Source organism: Scyliorhinus canicula, chromosome 14 (assembly GCF_902713615.1).
Source record: "Scyliorhinus canicula chromosome 14, sScyCan1.1, whole genome shotgun sequence".
Lineage (NCBI taxonomy): Eukaryota > Metazoa > Chordata > Chondrichthyes > Carcharhiniformes > Scyliorhinidae > Scyliorhinus > Scyliorhinus canicula.
The window spans coordinates 42,284,005-42,302,261 of record NC_052159.1 but is presented as its reverse complement, the minus strand read 5'-3'; the positions used below and the strand labels follow the sequence as shown (position 1 = coordinate 42,302,261).

The window sequence follows — 18,257 nt, the reverse complement described above, 5'->3', positions numbered from 1 at the left end:
ATCCTCAGAGAAAAAAATCCCCACCTGTCTTAAATTGGTGACTTATATTTAACCAGTGGCTCCTAGTTCTGCACAAGAGGAAACATCTTTCCATATTCACCCTATAAGGTTCCTTCAGGATCTTGTATGCTTCACTCAAATCGTCTCTTACTCTTCTAAACTCCAGGATACAAGCCTAGTCTGTCCAGCCTTTCCTCATAAGGCAACCCATCCATTCCACATGTTAATCTAATTGACCTTCTTTGAACTGCTTTACATCTCCATCAGTAGGGAGATCAATACGTACACAGTATTCCAGATGTAGTCTCACCAATATCCTGAACAACTGAAGCATAACCCCCCTGCTTTTGTATTTAATTCCCCTCAGAATAATCAATAACATTCTTTGCTGCACATTTGATTCATGAATTGGGACACCCAGACCCTTTTGCATGTCAGAGCTCTGCAATCTTCCATCATTTAGATAAAATACTTTTTATTCATTCTGACAAAATGGATAAACTCACATTTCTCACATGATATTCAATTTGCTAGATATTTGCCCACTCGCCTAACCTATCTATATCCTTTTGTAGCCCCCTTATATCCTCTTCACAACTTACTTTCCGACCTATCTTTGTGTCATCATCCAAGTAATTTATATAAATTGTAAAGAGTTGAGGCTCCAGCATTATGGCACACCACTTGTCACATCCTGCCAACTGGAAAATGACCCATTTATGCCTACTGTTTGTTTCCTGTCAGCTAGCCAATCTTCTATCCATGACGATATGTTGCCCCCTATACCACAAGATTTTATTTTCTGTAATAATCTTCGATGAGACACCTAGGCACCTTCTGAAAATCTAAGTAAAGCCCATCCACTGATTCCCCTTTATCCATAGCACCTGTTGCTACTTCAAAAATCTCCAACCGATTGTTTAAATGTGATTTCCTTTTTCAAAACCAAGTTGATTGTCTGATCATGAATTTAGCTAAGTGTTCTGTTATAACATCTTTAATAATAGCGTCTAACATTTTCCCTGTGGTAGATGTTGAGCTAACTGGCCTATAATTTCCTGTTTTCTGTCTCCCTCCCATTTTGAATAAAGGAGGTATATTAGCTATTTTCCAGTCGAATGAATATTCCCCGAATCTAGTAATTTAAAAAAAATTAAAACCAACACATCAATTATCTCACTGGCCACTTCTTTTAAGACCCTAGGATGAAATCCATCAGGACCCAGGGACTTGTCAAAACGCAGCTCCTGTTAGACGTATTCAATTCTGTGGTATGAAGAGGCAAAAGTTCTGCTCCTTTTTCACCAACACACTTTTATTTGTTGCAACTGACTCTGCACAGAACTCTACACATCACCAGATCCAGAGGCCACCTGAAGCCCCTTTACATATCAATGTCAATCATTGAACACTTAACATAAATGAGACAACTAATTGCAATGTCTCTTAACCCATTACTTAACAGTCTCCCCTTCCTTGGAGAAAAAAAAACAATTAGGTGAAAACAAAATTTCAACAAACTAAAATTTCAAGAAGCTAAAACACACACGTGATTCCCCCCTTTTTATTTGAGTAGAAGAAAAACAACATTCACAGAAACAGACGCTCTTCATTCACAATATCAAAAAGTTTCTGTGAACTAGCCCCTCTTTTCGTAAAACAGTCTGATAGTTGATAGCTACTGTCAACCCATTTAATTTTTGTTATTTCCCCTCTGTCCAACATCTGCTTCAAATTTGCGATGTCTATCCGTAACCTCTTTTCATTGACACTTTTTGTAGAGTGCACATTTTCCCACAGGGATTTATTGTCAATGTGACAGTCAATAGGTATATTATCCAAATCCCCTAATCCCCACATTTCTGTCAATATCTGACTTATATAAAAGGCCATATCCACCGCTTCCACTAAGCTTAACGTCTCAGCAGCCAAAGTGATTTTGACCACTCTCCTTATTTTCTTCGTTTCCCACACAAGAGGGTAACATTTACCATTGTTCCCCAAAAGGAAAATTATAAAACCTCCTGCACTTGAAACTCCATCACATAAATTTGCTTAGGACGCATCACTATACACTGAGTTTCAAATGCCTAAGATCACTTAAAACCGGGAACTTCAAAATACACTCCTGCATTTTTAGTTTGGCCAACACTTTATTTGCTCTTATTATGTCTTCCGCTTTGGGATCATTCATTTTTGTACTCAACTCTAAGACATCAAAACTCACGTCTGGTCTAGTCTGTCTATGTAACCAGTTCAGTTGCTCAATTAAACTTCGCAGTTGCTCTTTTTCTATCTTCAAAACCATTGCGTCTTTTTGTGAAACCCGGCCACGACTAATTGCTATTGGGCTGATGCTTTCCAAATAAGATTGCTGACGTAAAGTCACCCCTAACTTAGTCTGTCTGATTTCCAGTCCAATATATTTAAATGCACCGGAAGCCGGACTTCCAACCCTGAATTCTTTTCTCAAACCCGAGATTACAATAGCTTCAAAATCACTAGTCCCACCCCACAAAAAATCATCGAAATGCATCATAAAGATGCCAGCAAGATTTCCTTTATAGTGCCAGTAAAACATTGCAGGATCTGCTTTCAACTGGCAACAGCCTAACTTTAACAAGACTGACCTTACCGAAAAGTACCACACTCTAGATGCATCATGTCATAGAATTTACAGTGCAGCAGGAGGCCATTTGGCCCATCGAGTCTGCACCGGCTCCTGGAAAGAGCACCCTACCCAAGGTTAACACCTCCACCCTATCCCCATAACCCAGTAACCCCACCCAACACTAAGGGCAATTTTGGACACTAAGGGCAATTTATCATGTCCAATCCACCTAACTTGCACATCTTTGGACTGTGGGAGGAAACCGGAGCACCCGGAGGAAACCGATGCACACACGGGGAGGATGTGCAGACTCCGCACAGACAGTGACCCAAGCCGGAATCGAACCTGGGACCCTGGAGCTGTGAAGCGATTGTGCTATCCACAATGCTACCGTGCTGCCCATTTAATCCATATACACATTTGTTCAACTTCCAGAGTCCCCCTTCTGTGTTAGCTGCTTCTTTAGGAGGACGGAGAAAAATGTTTCTCTGGAGCTGATGCCCCTGCAAAAAGGCAGCTTTTACATCTATAGATTTGCATTCCCATGCCTTTGTGGCTAATAGAGCGAAGAAGATCTTTAAAATAACCTTTCCTGCTGTAGGTGAATCTACCCTTAAGTCCTGATCTTCTAAGTTTTCTTCAAATCCCCTTGCCACAAGCCTGGCCTTTGCCTTATAAGTTCCATCTGGAAGAACCTTTTCTGTACAAATCCATCTGTGGGATAGAGCTTTTTGTCCCAATCTGGTACTTCCGTGTATACCCCAAATTTACTCCAACTATGCAATTCTTGCTGTTTAGCATCTCTGATAACTTTTTCATCTCATTTATTTGAAGCCACCAAAATCTCACGTGCATGTGGGCTTCTACTTCTATTAGTATTCGTAGTCTTACTCCTGTTCCGAGATCTTGATAAACTACGTCCCCTCTCCTGCCTGGTATCTCGTTCTGTACTGCTACTGCTTGATCTTTCTCTTCTGTAGCTGGATATCCTTTCAATAGTTCTCGACCTTTTCCCACGAATATGTTCACTATCCGGTGTACTATCAGAACAAGGGGTTGGTGATTCTGATCCCTGAAAATATTCATTCAGCAACTTTGTCCAGTTTGACAATGCACCTCTCCATCCTGACAAATGATGCAAAAACTGCAGGGGATCGGAGGAAGATGTGACTAGCAAGCAGGAGGCTATTTCAAATCAAATCCATGGTCTCCTTTGGGATTCTCATACACCCAGGCTTCTTTAATTACCACCATACATCTACAGAAACCTCATTGTTTGGCATGAAAACTACTGTCAAAAATGAAGCTGTGGCATGATGCGATGCAATTTAATTTGTATAAGGAGTTGGAGGAAAGGAGGGAAAGAAAAACTGGATGATCAGATGCTTATGGAGAGATATTGGTGGGGTATGAGGGCAAGTGTTTAACCTAACTAATTCATAAAATAAGTATAAATATATGCATAATATAGGCATAAATATTTGCATGATATCTATTTTTTTTAATGAAATCAAACACTCGGAAGGAGTCATGTCACTTACCAGCACTTTGTTTTTATTTCAAATCTCCAGCATCCACAGTATTTGGCTTTGTTTATATATTTTTTTAAAAGATCCAAAACGGGTAATAAGAGCAATGGAGAAATACTCAATCGCCATTCATGCTCAGGACCCCTGCTAATTAAAATAATTGTCCAGACATGGTTCTACATTTTTAGTTGATTCTGTAACAATGTCCAGAAGGTGATCTTATTGCAAATGTGGTCAATTTGAAGCTCTTTTATAAGCAAGAATATGGGCTGGAATTCTTCAGCCATTTGCTGGTGGCAGGATTCTCTTGTCCCGCACATCTGCCCACGGGTTTCCCGGTGGCGAGGGGTGGCTTCAGTGGGAATTCCCATTGAAAGTGGCAGCAGCAGAGAATGCTGCCGCCAGCGAATGGTGCGCCGCCTCCAACTGCCGAGATGCACGCAGCTGGGAAGCTGGAGAATCTCGCCCGTAGTATTTGGAATTGTGTCCACGTCACCTTGTATACTGTTATTCTAGCAAAGCACAAGGCTTGGGCGCAAATAAGTATTTTTTTCTTAACAATCAGTCCTTTAATTCTACAGTTAACTTAATTTATAATTTAAATATCAATGTTTAAAAAATGCAAATTGGCACACTTGCAACAATGACAAAACAACTTAATTAAGTTATAACACAAAGAAATGACAAACTTTATATTATATGCATAAAATGCTGCATATATATAATACATAAAAATTTCTAAATTTTGTAGTTCCTTTAAATTTATTTTCTCAAGTTGGCACTTTGTATTTCAAAACTGAACATGCTGGGATTTCAGCCCCTTCCAGTGTGATATGGCGTGGAATCACTCCCACAAATTTCAGCTGCATATCTCGGTCATTATAATGTTAGAATGTAACAGTCCAGACTGTTCCAGAGAGGGGAAGGGTAGTCTGAAGGTTATTCAAAACCCCTCTTGTTCAACGTTTGCTGAAAGTCATGGCTGCGGTGCTTTGTAGAAGTCCAGATGGCTTGCTTATAGGTTCTTTGTCTGGTGTTTAGTCTGAGGAAACTTTAAAGGAAAAGGGAAAACTATCTCAAATTAAATTTGGGTAGGATGTTTTGAACATATATTTTTTCCAATTATTTATTTCATTGCATATTTGACTTAATGACAAATAACTTGTTTTGTGTTTCGTGGGCCAGATTGCCAATGGATGTAATTTGAGAATACCTGGTTAAAGGGGGGGAAGGGGGAGGGAAAAGGGGGGGTGGGGGACGACGACAATGACTATGTTTGTTTGTTTATTTAATTTTAATTTATTTTTAAGTTCTTTTGTTGTTCATTGGGGTTGGGGGGGTGGGGGGATGTGATACATGCGTCGATACGGTCTGGGGATGTTACAGTTATTATGGGTTATTTTGTTGCATTTCATTGTTTGTCGTTATGTTTTATATTTTCTGTAAAAAATTCCAATAAAAATTATATTTAAAAAAAAAAGAGAATACCTGGTTAAGAGCATTTGATTTAAAGTTATAAAACGAATGGTAGAGCAACAGGACAATAGGAGAGCATTGCATAATTTAATAAGGCCAGTGTTATACTTGGATCAGAGGGACCTAACCCATTGAATAACATTTTAGGAAGTGGGAGGAAGTACTCGGCTCAAATCTCATCAAACAATTCAGAAATATGAGAATATATCAAATGGTTTAATAATTTAAATATCTTTGTTTGTTTTCCCTAGCTATATGTTTATGGAGTCAGCAGAAGTACTTTGGGGGTGCAAGCAGCAAATGCAGAATCCTTTCAGATAAACAGTCGAGAATTTTTGAGCGAGGAACTGTTTGAAACTGGCAGTGGAGTACAGCTTGCAGATGGGGGTTGGCTTATCCCTGATAACAATGGAATGGCAGGAAAATCTGAATTTTACAGGTGATAGATATATTTATCCATTTGCTTCAATACTAGAGATGAAAATTTTATTTTAAATGCACTCTGAAGTGGTCTGATGGAATTGAAATCCACCCTGTGGTTAACTGCTCTGAAAGTTTGCAGTCTTTGATGTTGTGTGGGAACGTCCAAAGCAAAATTTCAAAAACGAAAAACCCGATCATGAGTCAGCTTGAGTTGCCTTGACACCTCAGGAATATATTGGCAAAGACAGGGAAGTCGATTACTTGTCCATGCATTTGTACACTATTCAGCAAATAGTGAAAGAAAAAAGCTGAAAGAGAACACAAATCTATTTGTACAAATTTATTGTACAAGTGTTGTTTTGGAAGAAATTAAAGAACAGTACTTACAGAATAGTGTCAACATGTATTTTTCCCCACCGATATAATATTTCATATGATATATTGATCCATGTTCTTTTTCTCCTCATGTATAAACCTTTTTGCTCTTCTCGCGGGTACACACCTACTTACAATCCAATCAGATTGTATGTCAATGTACATAATTATTCCTGCTTCAGTGCAAAGCCAAATCAGTATATCATTTCATTCAACTTTTCGATGTACTGAAAATATTGGGCCCGCCCACAGATCGGAAATTACCACCCGAGGTCAATGGGCCTTTACATGGTCCCCATCCCGCCGTGGCGATCTTGCAGCGGGCATGGCCGAAGAATCCAGCCAATTGTTTCTTGCCGTTGTTTAAAGATTCAATTTTATATTGTGTGTCAGTTAGCATTAGCTACAGCGTTATTCGATGTTCATCTATTTGCATTCTTGGTTTTATTTGAAATTGCATTCAGTCGAGCTGGTTTATGGTTGTTTCATACTCCCATGAGCCTTCCGCTCTAAAATTGTGCCTTTTCCACTGGCTCATGTGGAGTTCTATTCCATTTTTCCTCATGCATGCATTAAACCTCACTTTTAAGTGCACCAATGTTACCTGCTTCAGCCACTCGGTGGCAATACGTTCCACGATCTCGGTACTTTATCTTCTCTAATCTCAAATGGAATTTGCACATTTCCTGCACAACTGAAGCAGTTCTCAGTACAAGAGCGCCTGGGTTACAGTCAGGGGAAGGAAAAGGAACGGGCAGACAGTGCAGGACTTGTTGCTATATTTACTCGCTATAAATATGGCAGTCAATAAGGTTGCCCTTCTTTTGTCTAGATATTGATATTTTGCTTTCCGAGTCGCTAGGTATCAAATGATACCACCACAAGGTTCAACCGGATATCGATCAAAAACCCAACAACCAGTTAGTTAGTTCAATTTCAATAATACTTTATTTACACACAAGATTAACTTATACATGCAACATAAACACTACGAACTAAATTACACCTAACACTATGACAGCCTGTACTTAACTTCAGGCACCTGGCTCAGGTCAGAGGAACAGTGGCCTTTGTTTGAATCTGGATCTGCTGGCTCTGGAGAAGTAACTGCGGTTCAGCTAGGCTCATTCGTCAGGTAGTGAGGGTTGAACTTGGACTTGCTTCTGGTCGTGGTGCTACAGTTGGAGATAGACGTTGGCGGAGCGCCAGGTCCAAAAGAGATCGAACACATGGCAGTGTCTCTTGTTATCCTTGGGGGTTTTCACGCTCTTTTGGGCGGTCCTTAGGTTTGGACCCAATAATTCTGCAGACTTCAATCACTGCCTTCGATCTGAGCCAATAAAGGGGCAGGTGCCTTGATGGCTGGGCATGTCCTAAGCCGTCATTGACCTTGCTGTTTATGCTTCATGAGTAAAGGGAGTGGCGCCGATGTGTCTGGAATTGTATCAGTTACCTGAGTACCAGTCCTTTGTCTGAGGGAAACGGGTCATTAGATTGCAAATCAGCTGGGGGTTTCGATACTGTCTGGTTCACTGCTTACAAATATACATTTAGGCCCTGAGCTTGCCTGAATCTTGTATTGGCCATATTTCCCTTTAGTCTTTGCAAATGTCCATGTTTCTTTGTAAGTGGCCATCCCAGATGGCAACAGGATCTCTTGTTGCCGTTCCCCTTCAAAACAAGTGTACTGCTTTGGATGCTGTTGGGGGGGGGGGGGGGGGGGGGGGGGGGAAATGACCTACCGGGGGAAGGCCCTAACGGCCAGGTCTCTGGCACTGAGCTTGGCTCTGTGGCTCAGAAGGGAAGGGGGGAGAATAGGAAAGCAATAGTGATAGGAGAACGGTTAGGGTTAGGGGAACGGATAGGAGATTCTGTGGTCGCGAACGCGATATTCTGTGGTTGCGGAAAGTATGTTGCCTCCCGGTTGCCAGGGCCAGGGATGTCTTGGATCGAGTCTACAGGATTCTTAAGGGGGAGGGGGACCAACCAGAAATTGTGGTGCACATAGGCACCAACGACGTAGCGAAGAAAAGGGATGAAGATCTAAAAAGTGAGTTTAGGGAGTTAGGTTGGAAGCTAAAGAGCATAACAAGCAGAGTAGTGATCTCAGGATTGCCACTGGTGCCACGTGCGAGTGAGGCAAGGAACAAAGAGCGAATGCAGCTGAACACGTGGCTACAGGGCTGGTGCAGGAGGGAAGGCTTCAGATATGTGGATCATTAGGATATCTTCTGGGGAAGGCGGGACGTGTAAATGAAGGACGAATTGCACCTAAACTGGAGGGGCATCAATATCCTGGATGGGAGGTTGGCTAGAGCTCTTCGGGAGGGTTTAAACTAGTTTGGCAGGGGGATGGGAACCAGATATGAATAAGAGGATAGAGTAGCTGTTGAACAGGTACGATTTATAATCATCTAGATAGGAATAATATGATTAGGGATAGTCAGCATGGTTTTGTGAAGGGTAGGTCATGCCTCACAAACCTTTTCGAGTTCTTTGAGAAGGTGACTGAACAGTTAGACGAGGGTAGAGCAGTTGATGTGGTGTATATGGATTTCAGTAAAGCGTTTGATAAGGTTCCCCACGGTTGGCTATTGCAGAAAATACGGAGGCTGGGGATTGAGGGTGATTTAGAGATGTGGATCAGAAATTGGCTAGTTGAAAGAAGAGAGAGTGGTAGTTGATGGGAAATGTTCAGAATGGAGTTCAGTTACGAGTGGCGTACCACAAGGATCTGTTCTGGGGCCGTTGCTGTTTGTCATTTTTATAAATGACCTAGAGGAGGGCGCAGAAGGATGGGTGAGTAAATTTGCAGACGACACTAAAGTTGGTGGAGTTGTAGACAGTGCGGAAGGATGTTGCAGGTTACAGAGGGACATAGATAAGCTGCAGAGCTGGGCTGAGAGGTGGCAAATGGAGTTTAATGTGGAGAAGTGTGAGGTGATTCACTTTGGAAAGAATAACAGGAATGCGGAATATTTGGCTAATGGTAAAATTCTTGGTAGTGTGGATGAGCAGAGGGATCTCGGTGTCCATGTACATAGATCCCTGAAAGTTGCCACCCAGGTTGATAGGGTTGTGAAGAAGGCCTATGGTGTGTTGGCCTTTATTGGTAGAGGGATTGAGTTCCGGAGCCATGAGGTCATGTTGCAGTTGTACAAAACTCTAGTACGGCCGCATTTGGAGTATTGCGTACAGTTCTGGTCGCCTCATTATAGGAAGGACGTGGAAGCTTTGGAACGGGTGCAGAGGAGATTTACCAGGATGTTGCCTGGTATGGAGGGAAAATCTTATGAGGAAAGGCTGATGGACGTGAGGTTGTTTTCGTTAAAGAGAAGAAGGTTAAGAGGTGACTTAATAGAGGCATACAAAATGATCAGAGGGTTAGATAAGGTGGACAGCGAGAGCCTTCTCCCGCGGATGGAGGTGGCTAGCACGAGGGGACATAGCCTTAAATTGAGGGGTAATAGATATAGGACAGAGGTCAGAGGTGGGTTTTTTACGCAAAGAGTGGTGAGGCCATGGAATGCCCTACCTGCAACAGTAGTGAACTCGCCAAAATTGAGGGCGTTTAAAAGTTTACTGGATAAGCATATGGATGATAAGGGCATAGTGTAGGTTAGATGGCCTTTAGTTTTTTTTTCCATGTCGGTACAACATCGAGGGCCGAAGGGCGTGTACTGTGCTGTATCGTTCTATGTTCTATGTTCTAAATAGTATGCAGCGAGTCTGTGCAGAAGGATAGAGAGCTAATAGGGCAACGTTGCACTCAGTGGAATGGGTTAAAGCAGGGGTGGGAAAACTACGGCCCGCGGGCCGCATGCGGCCCGCCAAAGGTCTTTATGCGGCCCACCAAGTCATTAAAAAAAAAAAAAATTTTTTTTTAAATTTTCTTTAAAAAAAATGTTTAATTATTTTTTTTAAGGTTAATGGGGGGGGGGGGCTGTTGGGTTACTTACTGGTATAGGGTGGATACGTTGACTTGAGTAGGGTGATCATTGCTCGGCACAACGTCGAGGGCCGAAGGGCCTGTTCTGTGCTGTACTGTTCTATGTTCTATATGAGGCGCCCAGAATCATAACCGGGTGAAGTAATTATTTTACTTAATATACTATGCGGCCCTTTAAAATTGTGAATTTCTGAATGTGGCCCTTGCACGGAAAAGTTTGCCCACCCCTGGGTTAAAGTGTGTCTGTTTCAATGCAAGGAGTGTCAGGAATAAGGGAGATGAACTTAGAGCATGGATCAGTACTTAGAACTACGATGTTGTGGCCATTATGGAGACATGGATTTAGAAGTAACAGAGTTGTTGTCATGGGTGACTTCAACTTCCCTAATATTGACTGGAACCACCTACTGCAAATGGTTTGGATGGTGCAGATTTTGTCAGGTGTGTACAGGAAGGTTTCCTGACTCAATATGTAGATGGGCCGACTGGGGGGAGGCCATATTGGACTTGGTGCTCGGCAACTAACCAGGCCAGGTGTCAGATGTCTTGGTGGGAGAGCATTTTGGTGTCAGTGACCACAACTCCTTGACCTTTAACATAGTCATGGAGATGGATAGGAACAGACTGTATGGGAAGTTATTTAATTGGGATGGGGAAATTATACTGCTATTAGACAGGAGCTGAGGAGCATGAAGTGGGAACAATTGTTCTTGGGGAAATGCACAACTGTAATGTGGGGGTTGTTTAAGGAGGACTTGCTGCGACTGCTGGATAGTTTTGTCCCACTGAGACGAGGAAGGAATGATAAGGCAAAGGAGCCTTGGATGACGAGAAGTTGAGCTTCTAGTCAAGAGGAAGACGGAAGCTTACGTAAGGTTGAGGAAGCAAGGATCTGGCACGGCTCGAGAGGGTTACAAGGTAGCCAGGAAGGTACTCAAAAATGGACTTAGGAGAGCTAGAAGGGGGCATGAAAAAACCCTGGCGGGAAGGATTAGGGAAAACCCCAAGATGTTCGACACTTATGTGAGAAATAAGAGGATGATCAGAGTGGGAGTAGGGCCGATCAAGGATAGTGAAGGGAACCTGTGCCTAGAGTCTGAGGACATAGGAGAGGCCCTAAATGAATATTTAGCTTCAGTATTCACTAGAGATAGTGACCTTGTTGCTCATGAGAACAGTGTGAATCAGGTTAATAGACTCAAACAGGTTGATATTAAGGAGGAGGTGCTGGAAATTTTGAAAAGCATCAGGATAGATAAGTCCCTTGGGCCTGACGGGATATACCCACGGTTACTACGGGAAGCGAGGGAGGAGATTGCTGCGCCGTTGGCGATGATCTTTGCGTCCTCACTCTCCACTGGAGTAGTACCGGATGATTGGAGGGAGGCGAATGTTGTTCCCCTGTTCTAGAAAGGGAATAGGGAAATCCCTGGGAATTACAGACCCATCAGTCTTGCGTCTGTGGTGAGCAAAATATTGGAAAGGATTCTGAGAGATAGGATTTATGATTATTTAGGAAAACATAGTTTGATTAAAGATAGTCAGTGTGGCTTTGTGAGGGGCAGGTCATGCCTTACAAGCCTCAGTGAATTCTTTGAGAATGTGACGAGACACATTGATGAATGTCGGGCAGGGGATGTGGTGTATGTGAATTTCAGTACGGCATTTTATTAGGTTCCCCATGGTAGGCTCATTCAGAAAGTTAGGGGGCATGGGATACAGGGAAATTTGGCTGTCTGGATACAGAATTGGCTGGCTGAAAGAAGACAGCGAGTGGTAGTGGATGGAAAGTATTCCGCCTGGAGGTCAGTGACCAGTGGTGTCCTGCAGGGATCTGTTCTGGGACCTCTACTCTTTGTGGTTTTTATAAATGACTTGGATGATGAAGTGGAAGGGTGGGTTAGTAAGTTTGCCGATGACACGAAGGTTGGGGGAGTTGTAGATAGTGTTGAGGGTTGTTGCAGGTTACAACAGGACATTGACAGGATGCAGAGCTGGGCTGAGAAGTGGCAGATGGAGTTCAACTTCGATAAATGTGAAGTAATTTGAATGCTGAATACAGTGTTAAAGGCAGGATTCTTGGAAGTGTGGAGGAACTGTGGGATCTTGGGGTCCATGTACATAGATCCCTCAAAGTTGCCACCCAGGTTGATAGGGTTGTTAAGAAGGCATATGGTGTGTTGGCCTTCATTAACAGGGGGATTGAGTTTAAGAGCCGTGAGGTTTTGCTGCAGCTTTATAAAACCCTAGTTAGATCACAATTGGAATATTGTGTCCAGTTCTGGTTGCCTCATTATAAGAAGGATATGGATGCTTTGGAGAGGGTACAGAGGAGATTTACTAGGATGCTGCCTGGACTGGAGGGCATGCCTTATTGAGGGAGCTCGGGCTTTTCTGACTGGAGCGAAGAAGGTGTTAGACTTGTTCGAGGTGTACAAGGTGATGAGAGGCATGGATAGAGTGCATAGCCAGAGGCTTTTACCCAGGGCGCAAATGGCTGTCACGAGGGGACATAGTTTTAAGGTGATTGGAGGAAGGTATAGGGGTGATGTCAGAGGTAGGTTCTTTACACAGAGAGTGGAGGGTATGTGGAATACACTACCAGCAGAGGTGGTGGTCAGAGTCATTAGGGATATTTAAGCGACTCTTAGACAGGCACATGGACAGCAGTAAATTGAAGATGTGTAAATTAGGTTGAGCTTAGATTAGGATAAATGGTTGGCACAACATCATGGGCCGAAGGGCCTGTATTGTGCTGTACTGTTCTATGTACTTACTTTTCTTTGTTATGTCACTTCACGAAGGATAAACCTGTCCAGAATCTGAGTAACTCCCATTTATAGGGCAAATCTTCAAAGACCACTCCTATACAGCTAAACAGAAAAATGTTGTGCTTTATTCATTAATTTCCAACATGCATTCTCTTTTTCTCTCCTTTTCTGCTCTCTCTACCCTTTTCTGTTTCAGACTGCTGTCACTATTTAAATTGCTGAAAAGTATAAATAAAATTGATATTAAGGAAAGCTTATTTCGTCAAAGAGCAAATGCAAAGAATAATCATAAGAAATAGGAGGAGTAAGCATTTGTAATTGAAGCCTCTCATTCCTGAAACCAGTTTTGTGAACCTCTTTTGCACCCTATACGATGCATTCACATCCTTCCTAAAGTGCGGCACCCGGAACTGTACACAATAGCCCAACGCTCGATTTTTTCCCGTTGGATCAGACACCGCTGCGGGCTGTGGAGAATCGACCTCATGATGTTTGCAACTTTCTCTGCAAATTTGATCTTCTACATTCTTCTCACTGGTTGGTGTCCTGCAGATTACACTGAGCACTGTAATTGCACCCTTTTTTCCTTAGTCCTAGCCAAATTGATCCTGTCCATGGACCCTCTGGGACATCATCTTTCTCCAGCACTGTAAAACTTGCCTTAATACGGTCACCCTTCCTCCTTTTCTTCCTGCCCAATCTCCTGAACCATTTAGACCCAGGAATATTTGACACCCGTCCTGTTTTTCATTGAATTAGGCCTCTGTTATCACCACAACATCATCATTTGGCATGGCAATCTGGACCTGTAACTCATCAATCTTATTTACATAAGTTATACATGCAATATAACCCTGATTTGGACTTCATTATTTAATCCCTTAGTCCAACATCACCTATTAACTTGCTGTTTTCTATTCCAGTGCGCTCTCTCTTCTCTTCTCTTCTCCTCTCCCCCCCCCCCTGTATTTTGTGCACCTTTGTATTACTTTTTAATATTCTCTCCTGGTTCCCACAACTCTACTGAGTTAGTTTAAAGTCTCTTCAACAGCATTAACTAAACACCCTGTAGGGAACTCAGTCGCAGCTCTGTTGAGATGAAACCTGTACAGCTTATACATGTCTCATCGTTCCCGGAACCTGTCCCAGGAATCAAAATCTCCCTCCCGCACCACCTTTCCAGCCACGCTTTCACATTGTCTTATCCTCCTATTTCTATACTCACTTGCACATGGCACTGAGAGTAATCCAGAGATTATTTTTTTACTTTGAGGTCCTGCTTGCTAATTTTCTGCCTCGATCCCTAACATTTGACTGCGAGACCACATCCCCCTTCCTACATAAAGCATTTGGTACCAGTGTGGATTATAACCTCTGGTTATTCTCCCCCCAGAAGAATATCCTTCAGCCACTCTGTGACATCCATGACACTGACACCAGAGAGGCAATGTACCATCCTGGTATCAAGTCTTTGGTCAGAGACACGCCTGTCTGTTCCCCTAACTAAGGAATGCCCAAGCCCCTGAGGGGACTACAGGATAAGGTGATGTCAAAAACAGGGGCTGGAGAGGGGAGGGTTTCGGAGATATACAAGGAGTTGATGGAGTGGGAAGGGGCCCCGATCAGGGAGGTGAAGAAGAAGTGATAAGAGGAGCTGGGAGGAGAGCTGGAAATTGAACTCTGGGAAAAAGCCTTGAAGAGAGTCACTTCATCCTCATTGTGTGCCAGACTTGGCTTGATCCAGTTCAAGGTGGTCCACAGGGCTCACATGACAGTAGCCCGGATGACCAGGTTCATATGTTTTGGGCATGTCCGAAATTGAGGGGATTCTGGCAGGGATTTGCGGACGTTATGTCAGAAGTCTTGGAAGGAAGGGTAACTCCAAACCCAGAACTGGCAATATTTGGGGTAATGGAAGACCCAGGGGCCAAGGGTGGGGGGGGGTGTCAGCTGATGGCCTGGCCTTCTCCTCCCTGGTGGCCCGGAGACAGAATTTACTGGGATGGAGGACTTGGAACCCCCAAAGTCAGGAATGTGGGTCAGCGATATGGCAGGTTTTCTCAGTCTGGAATAAAATCAAGTTCGCTTTGAGAGGATCAATTCAGGGGTTCACCCGGAGATGGCAGCCGTTCATCGATTTCTGCAAGCAGTAAAAGGGGGGGGGGATGGAGGGGGGGGAAGGAAAACACGAGGCATGGCAATGTTTGAGAAGGACAGGGAACTTGGGGTAATTAGGGGATAGGGCGGGGGTAGTAGGGGACGATGTTTACTGTTTTTGTATTTTTAGGTGTTTTGCGTATGTCGGCCCGCGCGATTGTTTAAGAAATTGTTTAAGGGCAGCACGGTAGCATGGTGGTTAGCATAATTGCTTCACAGCTCCAGGGTCCCAGGTTCGATTCCCAGCTGGGTCACTGTCTGTGCGGAGTCAGCACGTCCTTCCCGTGTGTGCGTGGGTTTCCTCCGGGTGCTCCGGTTTCCTCCCACAGTCCAAAGATGTGCGGGTTAGGTGGATTGGCCATGCTAAATTGCCCGTAGTGTCCTAAAAAGTAAGGTTAAGGGGGGGGGGGTTTGTTGGGGGTATAGGGTGGATACGTGGGTTTGAGTAGGGTGATCATGGCTCGGCACAACATCGAGGGCCGAAGGGCCTGTTCTGTTCTGTGCTGTACTGTTCTATGTTCTATCTAAATGTTAATATATTAAACTGATTATTACAAATGCTTCAATAAAATATTTTCTTTTTTAAAAAAAAAGAATGCCCGAGCACTATTGCTCTTTCTTATTCCTTCCATCCTTTACAGCCGAGCCTCTTGTGTTGCCACCAATTAGGCTGGTGACTACACCCTTCTGAGGAACCAATATCCTCAGCAGTATCCAAAACAGAAACTGATTAATGAGTTGGACTCCTGCACTATCTGCCTAGTTCCTTGGGACTGCCTGACAGTCACACATGTCCTTTCTGCCTCCATACTCCTGACCTGCGATGTGGCCACCTCTCTGAACATGCTATCGAAATAGCTCTCAGCCTCGCGTATGCACCGCCGTATCTCCAGCCGCCATTTCAGCTCTGAAATACGGAGTTCAGGTATCTGCACCTGGCAGTATTTCCTGCACTGGTGTCTAGGTCACCAGTAGTGTTGTTCACAACTTGCCACATATTACAGGACGTACATTCCACTTCACCGAGCTGCCATCTCTTAACTTCTCTTCCACTAACTTTATATTTACTTTGATTTACTTTTTATTACTTTACTGGCCCTGACTTCCCCTTATTTCTTATTCAAATCTATGTTGCTACTTCTTTAAAAATAATATGCTTTTCTAAGTTACAGCCATTTAGAGACGCTCCCTAGTCTTACTGCCAAAGCCGACAGCTTCACATTTCTTTATTTTAAATAAATTTAGAGTACCCAATTATTTTTTCCAATTAAGGGGCAATTTAGCGTGGTCAATTCACCTAACCTGCACATCTTTGGGTGTGGGGGCGAAACCCACGCAGACACGGGGAGAATGTGCAAACTCCACACGGACAGTGACCCAGGGCCGGGATTCGAACCCGGGTCCTCAGCGCCGTAGGCAGCAATGCTAACCACTGTGCCACCGTGCTGCCCTAGCTTCACATTTCTGACGTTATACTCCATCTGCCAAATTCTTGCCCACTCACTGAACTTCTGTATCTCTTTGCAGACTCTTTGGATCATAGAATCATAGAATTTACATTGCAGAAGGAGGCCATTCAGCCCATTGAGTCTGCATCGGCCCTTACAAAGAGCATCCTATTCAAGCCAACGTCTCGACACTGTCCCCATAACCCAGTAACTCCCACTTTGGTCACTCGGCAATTTAGCATGGCCAATCCACCTAACCCGCACATCTTTGTACTGTGGGAGGAAACCAGAGTACCCGGAGAAAACCCACGCAGTCACGAGGAGAACGTGCAGATGCCGCACAGACAGTAACCCAAGCCGGGAATCGAACCCGGAACCCTGGAGTTGTGAAGCAATTGTGCTAACCACTACGCAACCGTGCTGCCCCCTCTTCACAACTTATTTTCTTACCTAACTGTGTTGTATCTTCAGTAAATGTGGCTACAATACAGTCTGTCCCTTTATGCAAGTCATAAATATAAATAATAAATATTTGAGGCCCCAGCAATATTCCACTAGTTACTGTTTTTGAACTTAAATGACCATTTATCTTGACTGCTTCCTGTTCGTTAACCAATCCTCTACCCATGCTAACATGTCATCCCCTGCTCTATGAACCCTTATCTTCTGCACTGTCCTTTTATGCGGCAAAATCAAATGTTTTTTGGAAATTCAGATGCACTACACTTACTGTAAGAGAAGACTCGTGTTTAATGATGTTTTTGTCTTTTACCTGCATTCAAATTGGAAAATACTGGCTGGTTGTAAATTTGGGAAATCTTTTCGAAGCTGGTTATTAAAGGAGAAGCCAGCATTGTAACTATACCAACTGTAATAATGCTGAACTATCTATGTAGCTAATAGTAATAAAAATTGTAACATTCTGAATGTTTCTCCCTAATGCATTTATTATTATTAGTTTTTCTTTAGATATTAATAGATGCCTCTATCCCAGATGATTTTTACTGTATACATTGTGCTGTACTTCATGTATTCATTAGCTTTCTTCCAATTTGAAAAATTTAAAGCTAGAATATTTGTGAAGAATTTTGTGAACCTGAGGACTGTCCCTGAAACCAACATGGTCACTCCACAACAGAAATGCTGTAATTTAATCAATATTTTTTTCTCCCTGTAGAGCTCTTTTAGATTCGCCTGGTGTAGATCCAAAGTTAATCAGTGAAGTTTGGGCGTATAACCATTACAAGTGGTTAGTGTGGAAATTTGCAGCTATGGAGGCATCTTTCCCCAAAGAATTTGGCAGCAGGTGCTTAACACCAGAAACCATACTTCTGCATCTTAAATACAGGTGTAGTCTACTTTACTTAATTGTATATCATGCTTTGAAACATGTAGTTTATTTTTATTTATTTAATGGGTTTATCCCCGCCCCCCAAGCTGAGTCTTTGAATCTCTGCCAGTCTCCTAACTTGCACAAAGTCCCATCCATGGTGGCCTACTTTTACTCCTGGTCTACAA

General features: G+C 43.1%; 1 protein-coding gene across 5 annotated transcripts in view; it reads left to right on the top strand.

The window, feature by feature from the left end:
• The window catches only part of brca2 (BRCA2 DNA repair associated), a 131,382-nt gene that overhangs the window by 54,486 nt on the left and 58,639 nt on the right, over positions 1-18,257 (top strand). For all 5 annotated transcript variants that reach the window (XM_038818061.1, XM_038818059.1, XM_038818060.1 and 2 more), the window contains 2 exons: positions 5,868-6,055; positions 17,917-18,087. In XM_038818061.1, the coding sequence (XP_038673989.1) occupies positions 5,868-6,055; positions 17,917-18,087 (359 nt within the window). The remainder of the gene's footprint in view (positions 1-5,867; positions 6,056-17,916; positions 18,088-18,257) is intronic.